The following is a 17,112-nucleotide window of genomic DNA, read 5'->3' on the forward strand; positions in this document are numbered from 1 at the left end:
CGAAATGTCAGGAAGCCATACCAAATATCACAGGTATGTGTACAATGTCAGAGAGCTCTACCTGTAAGGATGTTGTGATGCAAAACCTTTATTCGGTCCATGAACTTCAGCCTGCAGAAGAGAAAAGAAAGAAAAGAAATACTTTGGATGGAAAGAAGGAAGAGTTTGACAATTCACCCCTCCACTCCAGCAGTGCAACCCCCACCTGGCCAAGCTTCTTATTCTCCGTATCACAAGAAGACAGCCAGACATTGACAAGGATGCTATACTTTGGACAAAATTGTGAATTGACATCCTTGAAATCGTAGGTAAACCTATATTTGGACAGAGTTAACATGAAATGTTGTGTACAAGTGATTATATCATGCAACACCCTGGACTGTGTAAAGTAGACAGAATTGCACATTGCAGGAGGTGATATTTACCTAACAGCATTGTCCCATGTGAGATTTACAGCAGCTATTCCTTTATCCACAGAAATAAGGCGACTCTGGTGATAGAAACAAAATAAGAAAGGTAAGAACTACCGTATGTCCATCCATTGTCTCACAAAATATGCACGGATGGGTAATGAGCGGATTAGATGCACTGCTAAAAGCGCATTTTTCTCTTGGTCACAATAGCACCTGGCTAACCGATTAATAAAAGGGAGTGGCGGTGCAACTATTTAAGCAAAATTTGAGACTGCTTAAAAATACATTTGATGGGATATCTCATTACTCCACCATACCCAAGAGTGACGCCCTAATCCTATAACATGCTTAAGTAGAGGTTCCAGAGGGATCTACTTTTGATCTTTCAACAATGCATCTCAAATAACATCTTGGGAAACTTGCTCCCAACATCTTTTACCGATTCCCGAGATCTGAAATTGACTAATCCAAAAATTGTTAAACCCTAATTCCCTCGCCACTTATCCAGACTACAAGACTGAATATGAAGCATATTAATCACAAGTGAAAGCCATAGGTTCATGTCCACATGGAATCATAAGTCTCCCGAAGAACTCATCAGGGTCTGTCTTCTATGTCTACACTTCTTGGTCCTGACCATACGGTTACGTGTGGCACATAATGCACTGCTCCCATTCTCTGATAATTGGATAATGACGTTTCATGTTACCTGGGGTAATTTTTGAAGTAGGCTTAAGGAAATGGCACCAGAGCCACACCCAACGTCCATGATGACAGGCTCCTGGTGGGGCATTGCAAGGCTCTCAGAGTCACACTGTAGGACGTCTTTACAGGTGTTTTCACAAGGAGACAGCAAAGCTTGTTGTTTCTGTGTTTGACTCAGCTCTTCAAATTTCTGATTGCAAGAGAATTGATCAACTACCAATTTTACCAGCTCCTATAGCAAGTAGGAAGAGATATATAGAGTAATTACTAAATGGGTTTCCTTCACAAAGCTGGCATGCATTACTGGCAGTGCCCTGAAGGGAGACAGCTACCAACATCACATAACAAGAATGCAAACTGTAAACAAATTACATGCAGGAAGGGAAGAGTAAAAGGTGCAGCATGTAAAGAATTCATTCACATTGGAAAACAGTAAGGGCCATATGTATCAAGCCTTTTGCGAATCGCAAAGGCCGAAATGCGCAGAATTTCAGCCTTTGCGAATCGCAAACGGCCTTTTTGCATGTTTTGGGATGTATGAAACATTCCCAAAATAAGGAATCGCAAATATTTGCGATTCCTTATTTTGCTATACAATTTAGGGAATCGCAATTTTGCGATTCCTTAAATGCTATATATGTAGCTTTTTTGGGTTGCGAATTCTGGTTAAGAATTCGCAATTTACCACCAACTTGTAGTTGATGGTAACTTGCGAATTCTTCAAAAAATGCACAATTTGGCAGTTTTGAAGGTGGCATGTGATGCACACACATGCCCATAGGGCATGTATGTGCGCCATATGCACACACATGTACATTACAGGGGTGCAGCAGGGTGTCTTTGAGACACTTAAGTAACAAAGCGAGAGAGTAAGGGATTTTACACTTTATCAATGTGAGTCTTTGAGACACCCCTGCACCCTTGAATCAATTCTCAGAATGCGATTAGCAAATTGCGAATTCGAGAATTATTTCGCAATCATTCCTATGGGCCTCCTGGCCCGTAGGAATGCATTGGAAATTATTCCTTAATTGCGAATTCGCAAAATGCAAATTTGCAAATAAGGAAGATTAAGGAATCGCTAAAAAATAGCGATTTTCTTCATACATACCATTTTGCGATTCTTAAATAGCGATTCCTTAAAAATCGCTATTTAGGAATCGGAAAAGGGTTTGTTGATACATGTGGCCCTAAGAGAGGCAACCAGTAGGGTTGAGTGACCAAGTAAACACTGCAGTATAGAAGCATATGCAACAAGAGGCAGATGTGATGAGCTTATTAGCATGAGCTTATTAGCAAGAAAAAACAAGATCACTCGCATCTTTGAGTTACTACAAACTGGAAACGGTGCACCTGGGAGAACGTGAATTGGATTATCACAGAGCAATAGCGCACCATGCATTCTGTGTCCACAAATTGCAAACAGGCTAAACGTTATGAAATGACAAGACAATACCGAAAATTGCTAAAGATGATATTTTAACTAAAGAGGCTGTCTGTAAAACAGCACATACTGACCAGTGAGAATCCCTAGGTTCCTTTTGCACCACTGGTTTTTCGACTTCTACTGTAAGTTTCCTTAATTGAGCCTTATCTATACTACTATAATAAAGTAAGAACTTTCAGGCTTTGAGGCGGGTAAACTCGGGAACCACGGCGCCAATCTACACACCCGATACACCGTTGAAATCGTCAGGGTGTGTAGATGGTTATAGGCTATATAAATATTAAAAATAAACGTTATTTACAAAATGTATATTAAAAAAAAAAGTAGTCCCTCCAAAGTAGCGCCGGCCGCGATGTGCGTGCTCACGTCAGGAGCACGGGGAGGAGCGGCGTCTGAGGAGCGGCGGACATGGCGCGGGGGAGGAGCGGTGACGTGAGGAGCAGCGGACAGGCCAGCGGCGGTGCGAGCAGTGGAGAGGCGGACATGGCGCGGGGGAGGAGCGGCGGCGGACAGGCGGTGAGGAGCAGAGCGGCGAGGAGCGGTGAACTTAGGAGCGGCGGCTGAGGTAAGGCTCCGGGGACAATGTCGGGGCAGGTGGGTGTCGGGCCAGGCGGGGGACGGGGCGGGCGGGGGCACGGGCTGCTGGGCAATGTCGGGGGAGGCAGGGGTAGGGGAAGCCTGAATGCAGGCGAGGAGCGGTGAACTGAGGAGCGGCGGCTGAGGTAAGGCTCCGGGGACAATGTCGGGGCAGGCGGGTGTCGGGCCAGGCGGGGGACGGGGCGGGGGCACGGGCTGCTGGGCAATGTCGGGGGAGGCAGGGGTAGGGGAAGCCTGAATGCTCCCGGACAAGGTCGGGACGGGCTGCTAAATCACTATAAACGCGTGCTCAAAACGGATTTGTGTTATAATCTCCAGCGCCCATCTTAAAAAATAACGTCTGCTGCTGCTCAGCTGTGGTAGGAGGTTTTTACCTGTTTGCACTGCTGTGGCCCATGTGTCTAGGCTAAGTGCAGAATACTTGTTATTTGGCTCAATTCGGCACCTTCACAAAGGCAGTGACAGATGGGACAGAATAGTTTGGCTTGGCCTAATCAGGCCTTATAATTCAATTGGAAATCAAAAATAAAACGCTCCCTTTCTTTTTGGCTAAAGTGTAAATCCTGCAGTGCTTACACTGCACACACAGGCTAAAGTATACCCACTATATGTCTTTTGAATGGCATGAAGTAAGAAATTCATTGACATTTGTTTTCCCATGACTTCTGGGTAACAAACACAGATCTAGACCTTGGTAACATCCATGCCGTTACTTTGATGCGGACTAGGAAACTCTGTTGGGTTCACTACTTTTGAACCTATACTTGTATGTGGAAGAAGAAATGAATATGATTTCCTCCACCGGAATCCCAATCATTGCAGCGTGACACGTTACTAATAGGGGAGTTCTCACAATCATCCTGTGAGATTCGGCTGAGACTCACGAACAATTTTAAGGTGGAATCTAAGTACTCACACACAGCACTACGGAACCAACAGGATAATTAGATATTCAAGCAAGGAGGCAAGGAACTTCCTTTACAACTATTGAGGATCTGAGCATGCGCTACCAGTTTAAACATTACTCGCCCTGAAGAAACTCCTTGGTAGGGAGTGAAACGCGTTGGCTGATCTTGTTGCAAATTGCATTGTGACTGCTTTTAAAAAGAATGAATAATACTAAATAAAGAAACTTTTCATATATTCAAAATTGACAGCTCTTTCTTGGACTTCTTTCCTGTGCGCCCCCATAAGAGCCTAACAAAGTACCTGTGATCTGGATAACACAGCGACGCCAATTAGCAGCTGACGTCGAGGGTGGCTGCACAGAAACTTATAAAAGACTCTTTGGAACTGGGTTTTAGGTGCGGCACTGCAAGGTCCGCTGCTACATTTTTGGTGCATCTCTAGATTTAGTTTTACTTTATCAGCATCAATTTATGTACTTTCAAATTAGACATTTTCTTGAGCCAGAAATCATGTGTTGAGCTATCGAACTGGGCCACGATAATAATTCTGTTAGCCAACCTGCAATTCAGAGATCTTTTTGAACAATAAACCCATTCTGGAAATTAGCCTACACCTGGCAGATGAAGGGATGGGGACGAAATCTCCCTAAGGTAATTAACACATGTTCTCAAGAAGCACCAGCCGGAATTTCTCACAAGAGAAAAAGTGGGACCAGTCAATCTATCAATCAATCATCTAGTTGTAGAGTGCGGCAAATCACCCGTGAGGGTCTCAAGGAGCAGGAGCTGTAGTAGCTGTGTGGAGGTTGTTGGAGTGATGGTGCGGTCCTGAGGTGCAGGGGGAGGTTGTTTCAAGCCTTGGCTGGCAGGTGCGAGAAGAAGAGTCCTCCACTGTTGGTTCGACGGATCCGTGGAGTGTCTGCGATGGAGAGGGAGGAGGAATAGAGGTGTCTGGATGGTTGGTGGAAGGTTAGTCGTTTGTTGATGAATGCTGGTCATTCATTGTGCGGGGCATTGTAGGCGGGGGTCAGCATCTTGAACTGGCATCTCTTCTGCATCCGGAGCCAGTGTAGTTTCCTGAGGTGGGGTGTGAGGGTCCTTCTGGGGAGGTTGAGTAGGAGTCTTGACGCTGAGTTCTGTATTGTTTGGAACCTCTTCAGGAGGTGTGCTGTGATGCCTACATAGAGCGTGTTTCCATAGTCCAGTCTGCTTGTGATGAGGACCTGCATGACGGTTCTTCTGGTGTTTACGGGACCCACCTGAAGACCTTCGGAGCATGCTAAGGATGTGGAAGCAGGCCGAAGAGTCTGCTTTGAGTAGTTTCTTCATGGATAGCTTGATATTCAGGATGATGCAGAGGTCACAGATGTGGTCAGTTGGGTCAGCGGGGATGTCAAGCTCCGGACGCCACCATGACTCGCGCCACGGCGAGGTGTTGTTCCCAAAGAGGAGGACTTCCATTGAGTTTAAAACAATTGTCCTTCATCCAGACTGTGGCATTCATCATGCATCTGTGGACGTTAGCTTTTGTGGTGGAGGGGTCTTGGGGCAGAGAGGGGATGTACTGAGTGTCGTCGGCATAGGAGAAGATGTTGAGTCTGTGTGATCTGACAGTGTCAGCCAGAGGAGTGATGTAGGTATTGAAGAGGGTCAGGCTGAGGGAAGAACCCTGAGGGACCCTGCAGATGATCTTTGGCTATGAGGTGAACAGCAGGAGACGGATCCAGTTGAGGGCGTTCCTTGAATCCCAATGTGGTGGAGTCTGTTGAACAGGATATGGTGAGAGACCGTGTCTGAAGAGGCGGAAAGGTCCAGGAGGATGAGGGCTGCTGTTTGCCCGTGGTCCAGGCGGGCTCTGATGTTGTCGGCGGCTGCAATCAGGGCTGTCTTGGTGCTGTGGTTGATTCGAAATACGGATTAGGAGAAGTCCGGGAGGTTGTGGTCAACCAAGCCCCCTCCCAAGATCATCCTAGCTCTTCAGGCTACCCACAGGACCCCCAAGTAGTGTATGCGTATAACCTAAACACAGTAAGCGCTCCACCCCTTCCCCACTCTCTCATCCATAGTGACAGCCTACACAATTCCAACTCTTTCTCCGGGGGTGGGCGGGGCTGACACCCCCCTTGAATACCCAAACCAGACTGTGCCCACACTTAACAGCTAGAGCAGGGATCGCAGAGTCACACAGCCAGGAAAGTAATTCTATCACCCTTATTCTTGAACTCGCTCTTTGAAGACACCATCTTGGAAACTATTAGCTCGCCTATGACATTCCCCACGACCCAAATGTTCACCATTTCCAAGTCAGAACTTCTAAATACGAATAGTAACTTGACCCAGAGGACCAAATTGCCTCTTCCCAACAAGATCCTTAGCCCTACATTTCCATACCCCAAGCTTAAACCCATCTCCATCCCGACCCCCCCCACCCCCACTAGCACTCTCAGGCCAACACTACTCGAACACCACAGTCCCGAGCAACAACCCATCACCTGGCTCCTTGGCCCATCACACAACCACTTGTTCCCACACCTTCCTAGAATCCAGACGTGGAGAAATTTCACAAGACCTACAACAACTCAAGACAGTCTTATAGAGTTAATAAAAATCACTGCACAGTTAGATTGCAACAATTGGCCACACAGGACTCCTGAAAAAAATTGACACAATTACGCCCAACCTACTACAGACCCCTCATGACTGACATCATACATCCCAGCCAGTAAGGCTGCAACAATCTCGCCACCTCCCTACTGGAGATGGCAATCTATACGATACCCCAACGCCTCCACACGGCCCATCAGACTGAAGGATACACAATCAGACAGCGGCATACACTGTTTTCTCATCACTTATAAGTCTACACACATGATAACCCAGTCAATCTGGCTCAAATCCAAACAATTCCTGTGAACCCACAAAGAGAACTTAGACCCAACTCTAGAGACGTAAACAAGGCAAACCTTAAGCTAGTTTACATCATACAGACTATCTGAAATGCATGGTACTCAATTGTAGATCAGTAAGGAAACACGCGACTGATATTGCTGACCTCATCCTCAAACGCAAGCTTGACCTAGTAATCTTGACTGAAACATGGTTAAAAGACTCCTCCGCACCAATCCGACATCGATAAGATCAGACAGACCCAACAGACCAGAGGGAGGCATCACCAGCATACACCACAACAACCTTGCAGTGAATCAGTTACAAACCGTTGTGCTATCCTCCTGGGAATATCAATGCCTAAACACTGCGAGCAACAACAGGCCTCTATGTAAACTGCATGCGATCTATTACCCACCAGGAGGCAACCACTCATTCATTGAACACAATATGGAAATCATTACTACCAACGTGGGTCATCACTGCACCCAGATCTTCCTCAGAGATTTCAACCTACATTTGAACAACCCTAATGATCCAGCAGTGGACAGTCTAAAAACCTTCCTAGCAGATGTTAACCTGATCCAAATCTGCTACAGCCCTACACACAACCTGGTTGCAACCTTGTAGCTAATCATTGCTAAGGCCAATTCCATTCAACTCGAACCCATCGTCCTCTGCGACTGGACAGACCACCACTGAATCACCTTCCTCTTCACTGAATCAGTGAGTACACGCAATGCTCAACTAAAGAAATCCAGACTTTGGAAAAGGAGCACTCGAAACATAAACCATAACGAACTGACATCCCTCAGCAAAAACATCTTGTTTCTTCCAATGAACATGTCTGATGTCCATGACCTTACTGACCACTACAACAACTCCATGACGAACATTCGGGACACAAGTGTGCCTTGCAGCATAAAGGATGTCTACTAAAGACTCCAAACCATGGTTAAATGATCAGCTAAATGAAGAAAGACGCAATCTGAGGCTAGCTGAATGAGTGTGGAGACTCTCACCATCCCTCAAACACCTTAAGCACCTGAGATCTCTGAGGAGCCTCTACAACAAACGCATCACAAACTCAAAAGCACATTTCTTTAGACATAAACTAGACAAAGCCAGAAATCGACCAAACAATTGTTCGAAATTGTCAAATGACAATCTAATAAACAATCCAACCCTTCCACTATTGGATCTAACCTACAGCCAAACTGTGAGTAATTTGCATCCTTTATACATTACACTGGTACTAATGAGGCGAAAGCTTTGCCCAGACAGTGTTAGTAGGTGTAAAAATGACAAAATAAGGTAATGCTATCACAAAAATATACTGCATTATGCCACAAAAATGTGCCTTTTCTTGCAGCATAATTTAGTCAAGCCTACCGCTTACTTGGGTCCCCTCCTGTTGCATAATTATAGTGGCCCTGTTTATGGTACATTAAAAAATAATGTATTACCTTGTTACGTGCCAGAGATCCCTATATCCAGCTCTGAATCACAGTATAGACAAATTCTTTTACGCATGTGTGTTCTGTATAGGTACTATATGTCGAATGGTTCCACTTTCTCCATTCCACTAAGCTATGCAAAGTGTAAGTTTAAGTTTATTTAGACGATTGCGTGGTTACTTAAAACCATTGCAATAAATAAACAAAATAATACATGTTTACATAGTCAGTTAAAAAATTATAGATAAAATCTTTCAATTAATTATAAAAAATATATAACAGATAAAAAGAGTCAGATAGTCGCAGCTTTAAAGTTGAGGATGCCATCATACAAGAACATTTCAACTAGTATATCTGCCAATGAACGGCCAATCTGCCCCTCAAGGCCTAAAAGATAATATAACCACTGGATGATAACTTATACATTTACATGATAAAACATAAATTCATGATAAAACACAATTAAATTCAAATGGTAAAATCTTTAGTGTCAATATAAAATATTTCTAGTAGTAAGAAGCAAGTGGAGGTCACAATTTTAAGGCTGGAAGAAAACTCAAGGGAAGTATTTCAATTCATTAATCAGTAAAAGGCAATGTGTCTGCCCCTAATACTGCTTTGGGGAACTCTATGTTGTTCCTAGAGAATGATATGATTGTTGATTTCTTTCTTGTATCAGCTGTACTGAATAATTTTCGTGTTCTTTAATCTTTGCTTCACTTTTAGCAGGAATTTGACGAAACTGCAATTTAACTGAGGGTTGCCTGGGTCAAAACAGGCATGAGGGTTACATGATTGTAATTAATGCTTCCATTAGGTCAGCCAAGAAAATATTACATAGGGTTGGTGCTAGAACACAGCCTTGTTTTATGCCTCGGGTTGTTTGCATTTTCTGAGAGGGATGTGTGCCTGCTCCTATTTTGATTTGAACCCGTGTCACTATGTAGCATTTTGAGCATGTTTAAGAGATTCTGAGGTATACTCCAATTAGCTAACTTCCACCACAGTTTCCCTTGGTCTACACAGTCGAAGGCTGATTTAAAGTCAATATAGCAAAAGTATAATGTAGATTTGGATGTACAGGCAGCATGCAAAAGTAAAGAAAATGCCAAAATGTTTGTGATCGTGACAGTGGATTTTATGAACCCAGTCTAATTGTACAGAATTATATCATTATTAGAAGACCATGATGTCCACTGTTCCAGGACAATTTCAGAGGAAGAAAAGGATATGCAAAGTGTAATTAAATTTAGGACAAAATAAATAAAGAGAACATTTCTTTTGTGAAACTGACTTGGAGGAAACACAGATGGGGATAATCTACTCATCCTCTGTCCAACTTTACTTTCGTCTAGATAGACACTTTCATTTCAGTCAGTCAGATTAGCTTTATTCGATTTTAGTTTAAAAATCATAAAAGCAGCAACAATACAAAAATACATACCTTTACATTTCATTACAAAGTTAATATCAACTATTAAAACAGGATTAAATGGAAATGACGGATCAGCTAATCAATAACAGCACTAAAAGAAACAAGAAGGGTCATGCATACAGTGCCACAAAATAGCTAATCTTCAGGGGAAGAACATCGGGCAAGCCTATGTCGGCACTTTACTTGTTAACTGCATACAACCGTATCAATTGAGCTGGTACTCATGGGTGGCCTCTTAAAATTTGGTTATCAGAAAATACAATTTTTAAGCCGTGGTTCAAATCTGTTAGAGGCTGGATGATTAGTGGCGCTAGATGCACAGGGTCCCCTTCCCCAGGGGTTGTGTTTCTTAGCCATTAATCTGGGTAACGGAATGTATGGGATACTTGGGTAGAAGTCATACAAGTCACAAATGCAAATGGGGCCATCTCCTTCGTTGGGCAGGCAGGATCGTAAGTATGGGGTGGTGTTCTTATTCTTAAATTTAATTAACACCAGGTCCCCAGAGGTGTTTTTGGGCAGCGTACCTATCCACCCCACCCTCCTGACACTCAGGATTCCACCGTCTAGATCAGGTGGCAAAGGTCTATTGTTCTGTAACCAAAAAATAGCCTTATTTAGCAAGTCCTGGTATGTTTCGTGTTTTCCCTGGCTAAGTGGGGGAACCCTAGAGAGGACAGTCACGTATGGGGCGGCTTCAGGAGGTAATTTAATATGTGGCATTTTTACTGGAACGGCTCTGGCCACTGTGTAATTAATTAACAGAGGTTTCAATGCCACTTTGGGACCTGTTGCGGTAGGTGAATTAAGAGGTAGTGTGTTGGTTTGGGCATTCTTACGTGTAATTGACTTACACTTTACAGGGGTAGAGGAAGGATTAGGATAAGCGGGTGTTACCAGCTTATTGGTTGGTGAAGAATTCCTAATGATTTGTTTCTCAATGCTAGTCAGCCTGTCCCCCAAGTAATTAAGTTTTGTTACCAAAGGTGATATAACAGATAGAAACAGTTGCTCAAGCTGAGCCAGCAAGTCGGTTGGGAGGACGGTACAGGATCATCTATTTTGTCCACATCTATATCCGCCATTGGTGTGGTTGGATTAGAGGGGGAAGATGTGGGGCTGGTGCATAACTTTAGAGTTTTTGGTTGTTTCTCGTTGACAATTGCCCCATCATGCTTCCTTTTAATATTGGGACCCCGAGACAGAGCAAAGGACTCAATTTTGTCATTGCTTAAAGGTAAAGGTAGGTCCCGCGGAGTGCCATTTAAATTGTCAGATTTATTGCTCATAGTTGGGGGGGGGAGTGATGCATCCAGGACATACTTGGTGCCACACAGGGCATTGAGCTCCTCCCAAACGGACATGTTTAGTATACAAACCCCCGGAAAAACGACAATAAGCAGTACAGAGCAAGTCAGTACGTAAGGTGCGTCTCTATACCTCATCCAGTGGAAAGGTCAGGTGGAGTAGCCCGTCCCGGCCTCTTCTGGCCTCTTCTGACCTTAGAGGGCCCGCCCTTTGCCCGGGCTTCGCCCGGCGCCACCCGCGCGCGTCCCGCGGGCTGGAAATTAGACGTTGAATATATCCTCCCCGGTGTCCAAGGGGTGGGGCTGCTGGTCCTCTCCTCGCAGCCTCCTGGGACAGGTAGTCCCACTGCATCCCCGCTCTCCCCAAACAGCACAGCACACAGGGCCGATGCGTCTCCCGCGAAGCGGGAGGCGCGAGAAGTATTTCAAAGCCCCGGTGTCCAACGGGTGGGGCTGCCGGTCCTCTCCTCGCAGCCTCCTGGGACAGGTAGTCCCGCTGCGTCCCCGCTCTCCCCAAACAGCACAGCACACAGGGCCGATGCGTCTCCCGCAAAGCGGGAGGCGCAAGAAGTATTTCAAATCCCCCACTTTCATTTAGTTCTCCCCAAAGAGGAGGCTGGCAACATCTAGCCTAAAAACATAGACTATTCTGTCTCTTTAAACTCGGATTCCTTTGTAAAATATCGGATACCTGCCAGTGAGAAAGCTGTGGACGAAGAGCACTTATGTTAGAAACACAAAATAGTTATGACCATAGAAAACCAACCAGCCTAGCAGCCATCTCCATATTTACAGCTAGATGAGAAACGGAACCTCTTCTTGACAAACACAAGAGATATGCAGCGGCGGCTCCTCCGCTATAGCGGAGGAGCGTCGCAGACTCCCCACTCAATTAACACAACGGCCGCTACTGGAGACGTCATATAAATCTTTTGCCAGAAAATGACTGAAGATCACTGAAACACATTTATCAGGGCTACACAGGAGAAAAACTAAACTAAAAACAAAATTTCAAACAAAACTATGTTGTACACCTTTAATGAGAAATTCTATGTACACTGGCTTATGATATTCTATTGAGAGCAATGCAGTAAATGTTTTACACAACCTATTTTATTCTTAGAAAGAACATTGTAGGAGGCAAGGCTTCGCTGCAGCAAGATAGCCCCTATGTGAAGGAGCTCAGAGAGTCTGTGTGCGAGCCAGACGTCACCAAAGCAGTGGGCGGAGCACTTCAAGTGCTCTGAACAGATGTGAAGGGGGAACTTATTTTCTTTCTGAAATGGTACTTACACATTGCCTTGTGACTGTAACATAAACGTCAGTGTTGGGACTTGATCGCCTGCACCGCCTCTGACACGGCCTGTAGCTGTGAAGTCACGTACCCTGATAGACGCAATAAAGGGAAGTCCCAACACAGGGACTGCTGTGAACAGAAGTACCACCGGAACTGTGGGGAGGAAGATGACGTGAGGAACCAGACTAGAGAACTGCGGCTGTGAAGACGCAGAACCGATTCAGTTGATTTACACTTAAATAATACCTTCATCTAATACCTTAATCTGTAACCCGCATTAACTCTATCTGACAAGATTAATGCACAACTTATTAACTAAGTGCTCATATTATGTTGCTTATTATTTTTCACACTGTTTAGGTTGAGTAGATTGTTAGTTAACTAATGTGTATTAAATCTTGACATGAGTGGACCTTGCATGCCTCACTCCACCTTGAAGTAAATGTTGTATTTGTGCTTGCTGTGCATAATACTTTTTATATTCAGAGTGGCCATTGGCTCATTTAAAATGTTATTCTTTGCCAGCTTACATTTTGAATGTTGTAGTGCAGTGATTAGTTGGGTTGGACCCAAACGTCAACACCTTCAATGGATGAGAAATGTGAGGAGGCGAATCCGTTGCATGATATTGAGAAGGTCGTGATGGGAAAAGAAGGTCAGAGAGGAAGCTGGCATTGTATTTTTCGTGAGAATCAGACCAACACCAAGAACAGAGAGCACACTGGGTTTGGCTGGTCATCGCCTGGTGGGAAACTTGAAGATTGTATAATTTGGGCAGAGTGTTATGTTTTAACTGTGTGAAGCTTGTTAGTTATATCACTTGCCCCTGTCCACCTTTGCAGGTGCCAGTACCCTTCTTCTTATTCTATTTGGAGCCTTTATCTGGTTCTTCTTTTGGTTCTAGTTTGGCTGATACCAGCTGCTTCTGAATTTCCCCAACCTGTCTACAACCTTAGCTTAGAATTAGAGAGTTTCCTTTATGGAAACAAGTCTTTGCTTTGAATTGCAGATGTTGCATTTAATAATGAAATCTTTGCATTACTAATTTAACTGCTTAGATTATATTCATGTATACTGTAGCCAGGTGAATTTCGATTTTACCTAATTGATTTGACTGGAGATTGTAACCTTACTAATCTGTTAATCAACCTTTATGGTTTCCAAACTACTCCTCTCTGTCATTTGTCTGAGGCAAATCTGCATCGCTGTCACTGCAATGTTAAGGATTTTGTGATTTTAGCCTCAATTTGAGACAAAGACCCCTCTGGGTGGATTTAGCTGAGTTTTGAGTTTCCACCAAATTAGCGTGGTGGAAATACCATCTTTATCTTACCCGCTATCAGCTGCACTTTCTATCACTTGTGTGGCAGGAGGTGCAACAACATATGACATCCAGAGATAAACGATAAATGGACTGATCATGCAGATGGTATTTGTTGTATCTACCAATTGTATCTACCAATGCTTGGTTCTGTTGTGTACAGAACTCCAGGCTTGTCATTATTCCTTGATGTTCTAATTCCAAGTTATAACAGTTGGAGCCACTCTGTACTTGAGAGTGGTGCGGTGGCTCGTTGCTCTAAGATTAAACCTAAGGTTTTAACATACTTTTCTTCTGGATTTATTCACAACCCACAACAGTATTCCTGACTGTCATGGCCCTCACACTGAGCAAACCTAGCTCACTTTTCTGAGAGGTAGTGAAGCCCACTGTGATCCTCACTGGAGTAGAGGGAGCAGCAACTGAGTTCTGACTCACACCCGGCATAAATTGCCAGAAAGGGGAAATACGTACAGCCTGACACCACCCAACAACAGCCGAAAACACCCAACACCACATGTAAGAAGCCTATGATCTACGACCTAAACCTGAATAAAAGGCAAATTAAACAAACATGCACAGTAATGGGGTTGGTAACCCACCGGTGAAAAGGTGAGGAGGAAGTTAAGGGTTGGAAAGATAAGACCATACAATCCACCCAAAAATATGTTTACCTACATCAAGGATGCCTTCTCTTGAAATGAGTCTTGAAAACTGGCAATTCCTGGCATTTGGAAACTGACTACTTGGGTGTAGCAGGTAAGACCATGCCATTAACAAAAGCAGCTAGACAGATACTCTTTTTCAAGGCAAGTACATGACAGTTGTGATACACAAAAGAATCAGCCCAAACAAGGCATGGCAACATCTTAGGCTGTGACACTCGACACATTTACGTTGCAATTGACAACTCCTGGACCCTCTATTGGAAAGATGGATATATGACTGTGAGCAATTTCAAAGGAAGAAAGGGCAATGCAATCAGGCATGAATGCACTTCATTCTTGACACAGAAAAAAGGATTGTAGCAGTTGAAACCTGGGTCGACCAACACCTGGAATACGTTTCAGATGTATGGGGTTTGAAACTCAAGCACACAGAGCTGCAAGACCACTCTTGTGATAAAATTCACTTTTTTTAAATTCCTGAAAAAATGGAAGGAAGTGGCATGATTAGGTTTCTTGGAGTCCTAGAGCCAGAATATTATACATACAATTCAATGAACCACTCAAATTCCAACTGGGGCACCATATCCATCCAATCCTTCCTCCTTGCTCTCATTGCCCTTGACGAATAATCAAGGGCCTGCTACTTCATCATCATGCACATGCAATTCTTCAAAATGCGAAAAAGAAAAATTGCCCTCTGGTACTAGATGGACACTAAGGGTCTGATTTAACTCTTGGTGGTAAGAAGACTTTGTCGCAATGGCTGCGGAAGTATCTTCATCACTAAGAGTTGTCTGTCCGCTGCATGTAGATGCAGGCGGAACTTTGGATTTATCACAGTGCAGACTACTCTGTCTCCGCTGTAATTAACCCCTTCCAATGGCCCTGGGGAGCAAGGGCCGTCAGAGAAATTACTATATGACTGCCCACCCAATTTGGATGGGTGGACATGTAGTCATTTTTAGGTCGAGGACTCCGTCGCACTGCTGTAAGCAGTGTGGGCGGAGCCCGAAGATTTAATGTTTCTTAGAGGGGGCTTGGAACCCGCCCCTCTTCTCCATTGGCTGGCTTCCTAAACGGAGGCCAGCCATTGGAGGAGAGGGGCGTCACTCGGTTCAAGCCCCGTCTTTTCCGGATTCGGGGGCGTTTTTTTTTACCTTCTTTCTTGTTTTCTAAAGAAAACCACGCCCCCGAATTGGAAAATGACCGTGCTTTCTCTGAGGCATTTCTGCCTCGCCTCGGAGAAACATGGTGGTGTTCCCTGCCCTCCTGACGGCTTGTAGCAGCCTCCCGCCTCCCTCGCCCCCTCTCGCACTAGAATTACACAGGAATCACGTATAGCAGGCAGTCTGAAAAAATCTAACCCAGGCCCTGAGCTCCCCCTCCCTGGACCGCCTGCAGCACTGGAGCCCTGCCTTGAAACTAGTCTGAAGCGCAGCGGTGCGGGGGAAGACCGAGGCCAGCCCAGACCCTGTGTGCATCGCTCCTGCTGGCAGCTTCCTAAATGTAGGTGGACGGAGGACTGCCTCGCTCAGCCCCGCTCCTTGCGCACAGCCCGAAGACGGGAAATGTCCCCAGGCTCCGGACAGCTGTGAGGGGCCCACGAGAGGAACGGAGCGCGCGGGACCTCTCACGCGCGCGCCTTCAATGTGCTCTCTGTGACCGGGGATTTTGTGCTACATCGTTCCCAGCGCTGCCTTTGTAAGGTAAGGAACGGTTTGTGGAATTGTGTGTGCTGTGTATATATATGTAAATATATAGAAAAAAAATGGTGATGGGGTCCGAAAGAGATCCGTCTTGGTCTGCGCGGGGTGTGGGGGGGTGGGGGGGGGGGGTTGCAGCGGAATCCTGGGCTCCGTGTGAAGAAAGACTCATGAGACCTAATTAGTTTAACGGGGGCCAGGAGGCGACGTGTAAATTAACCAGGGAGGGGAGGGGACGGGACTGACTTACAGCACTGCAGGCTCAGCTTTGACAAACTCCCAAAAGGTCAGACGACATTACCACAACTTTGCACTGTATCAACAACAGCTCTGAGCAGCGTCGTCTGAGCTGTAGGTGTCGCTTTAAATCTTCTGAAGGGGCTCTCTGCACCCACAGCCACATATCCTTAAATTTTACGCACTCCATTCCCCCCAAGTGGTTTATTTACTTATTTATTTTGAGGAGCCACGGAAGGGAGAGGGGGTGGATGCGCATGAAGTGGGAGCGGCTCGGTGCCCTGCTGGAATCAGGCTTCGCACATACTGTGCTGTTTAATGAGCACCCTCTGCTCCAAGCTGAGCAACAATATAATTCAGGCCGAGGAGATGAATATAACTTGTTGCAGCCGCCTCCTAGACCCGACGCCGGGGCAGGCAGTGCTGTCCAAGTCCTGCAAAGAAAAAAGATGCGGATGGTTTAAATAAACATCACTATGCTTGTGTGAGCGCCTTGAGTGGATCTGCGGTGCTAATCTTCGACACTTGCACGGAATCCCGGCTGCAGCACCTGACCACAAATTGTGTGATTCTGGGAAGAGTCCTGTGTTTAAGAAATATGCATCATGTAATCGGGGACGTAAATATGCGTCATGTAATCTGTAAAGCATGTCTGTCAATGCCATGAAACATACACGAATATGCATATAAATGTCTTCAACATACAAACACTGCTATCTCCTCGCACTTTC

The 17,112-nt window shown here is 45.1% G+C and overlaps 1 protein-coding gene across 5 annotated transcripts in view; it reads right to left on the bottom strand.

Annotated features, from left to right (window-relative positions):
* HEMK1 (HemK methyltransferase 1, mitochondrial release factors N(5)-glutamine) overlaps positions 1 to 17,112 on the bottom strand; it is a 259,343-nt gene that overhangs the window by 48,033 nt on the left and 194,198 nt on the right. For all 5 annotated transcript variants that reach the window (XM_078661300.1, XM_078661299.1, XM_078661298.1 and 2 more), the window contains 3 exons: positions 1,123 to 1,350; positions 426 to 490; positions 62 to 111 (listed from right to left, as the gene is read on the bottom strand). In XM_078661300.1, coding sequence (XP_078517426.1) covers positions 62 to 111; positions 426 to 490; positions 1,123 to 1,350 — 343 coding nt within the window. The remainder of the gene's footprint in view (positions 1 to 61; positions 112 to 425; positions 491 to 1,122; positions 1,351 to 17,112) is intronic.

This window comes from Lissotriton helveticus, chromosome 9, assembly GCF_964261635.1.
Source record: "Lissotriton helveticus chromosome 9, aLisHel1.1, whole genome shotgun sequence".
Classification (NCBI taxonomy): Eukaryota; Metazoa; Chordata; class Amphibia; order Caudata; family Salamandridae; genus Lissotriton; species Lissotriton helveticus.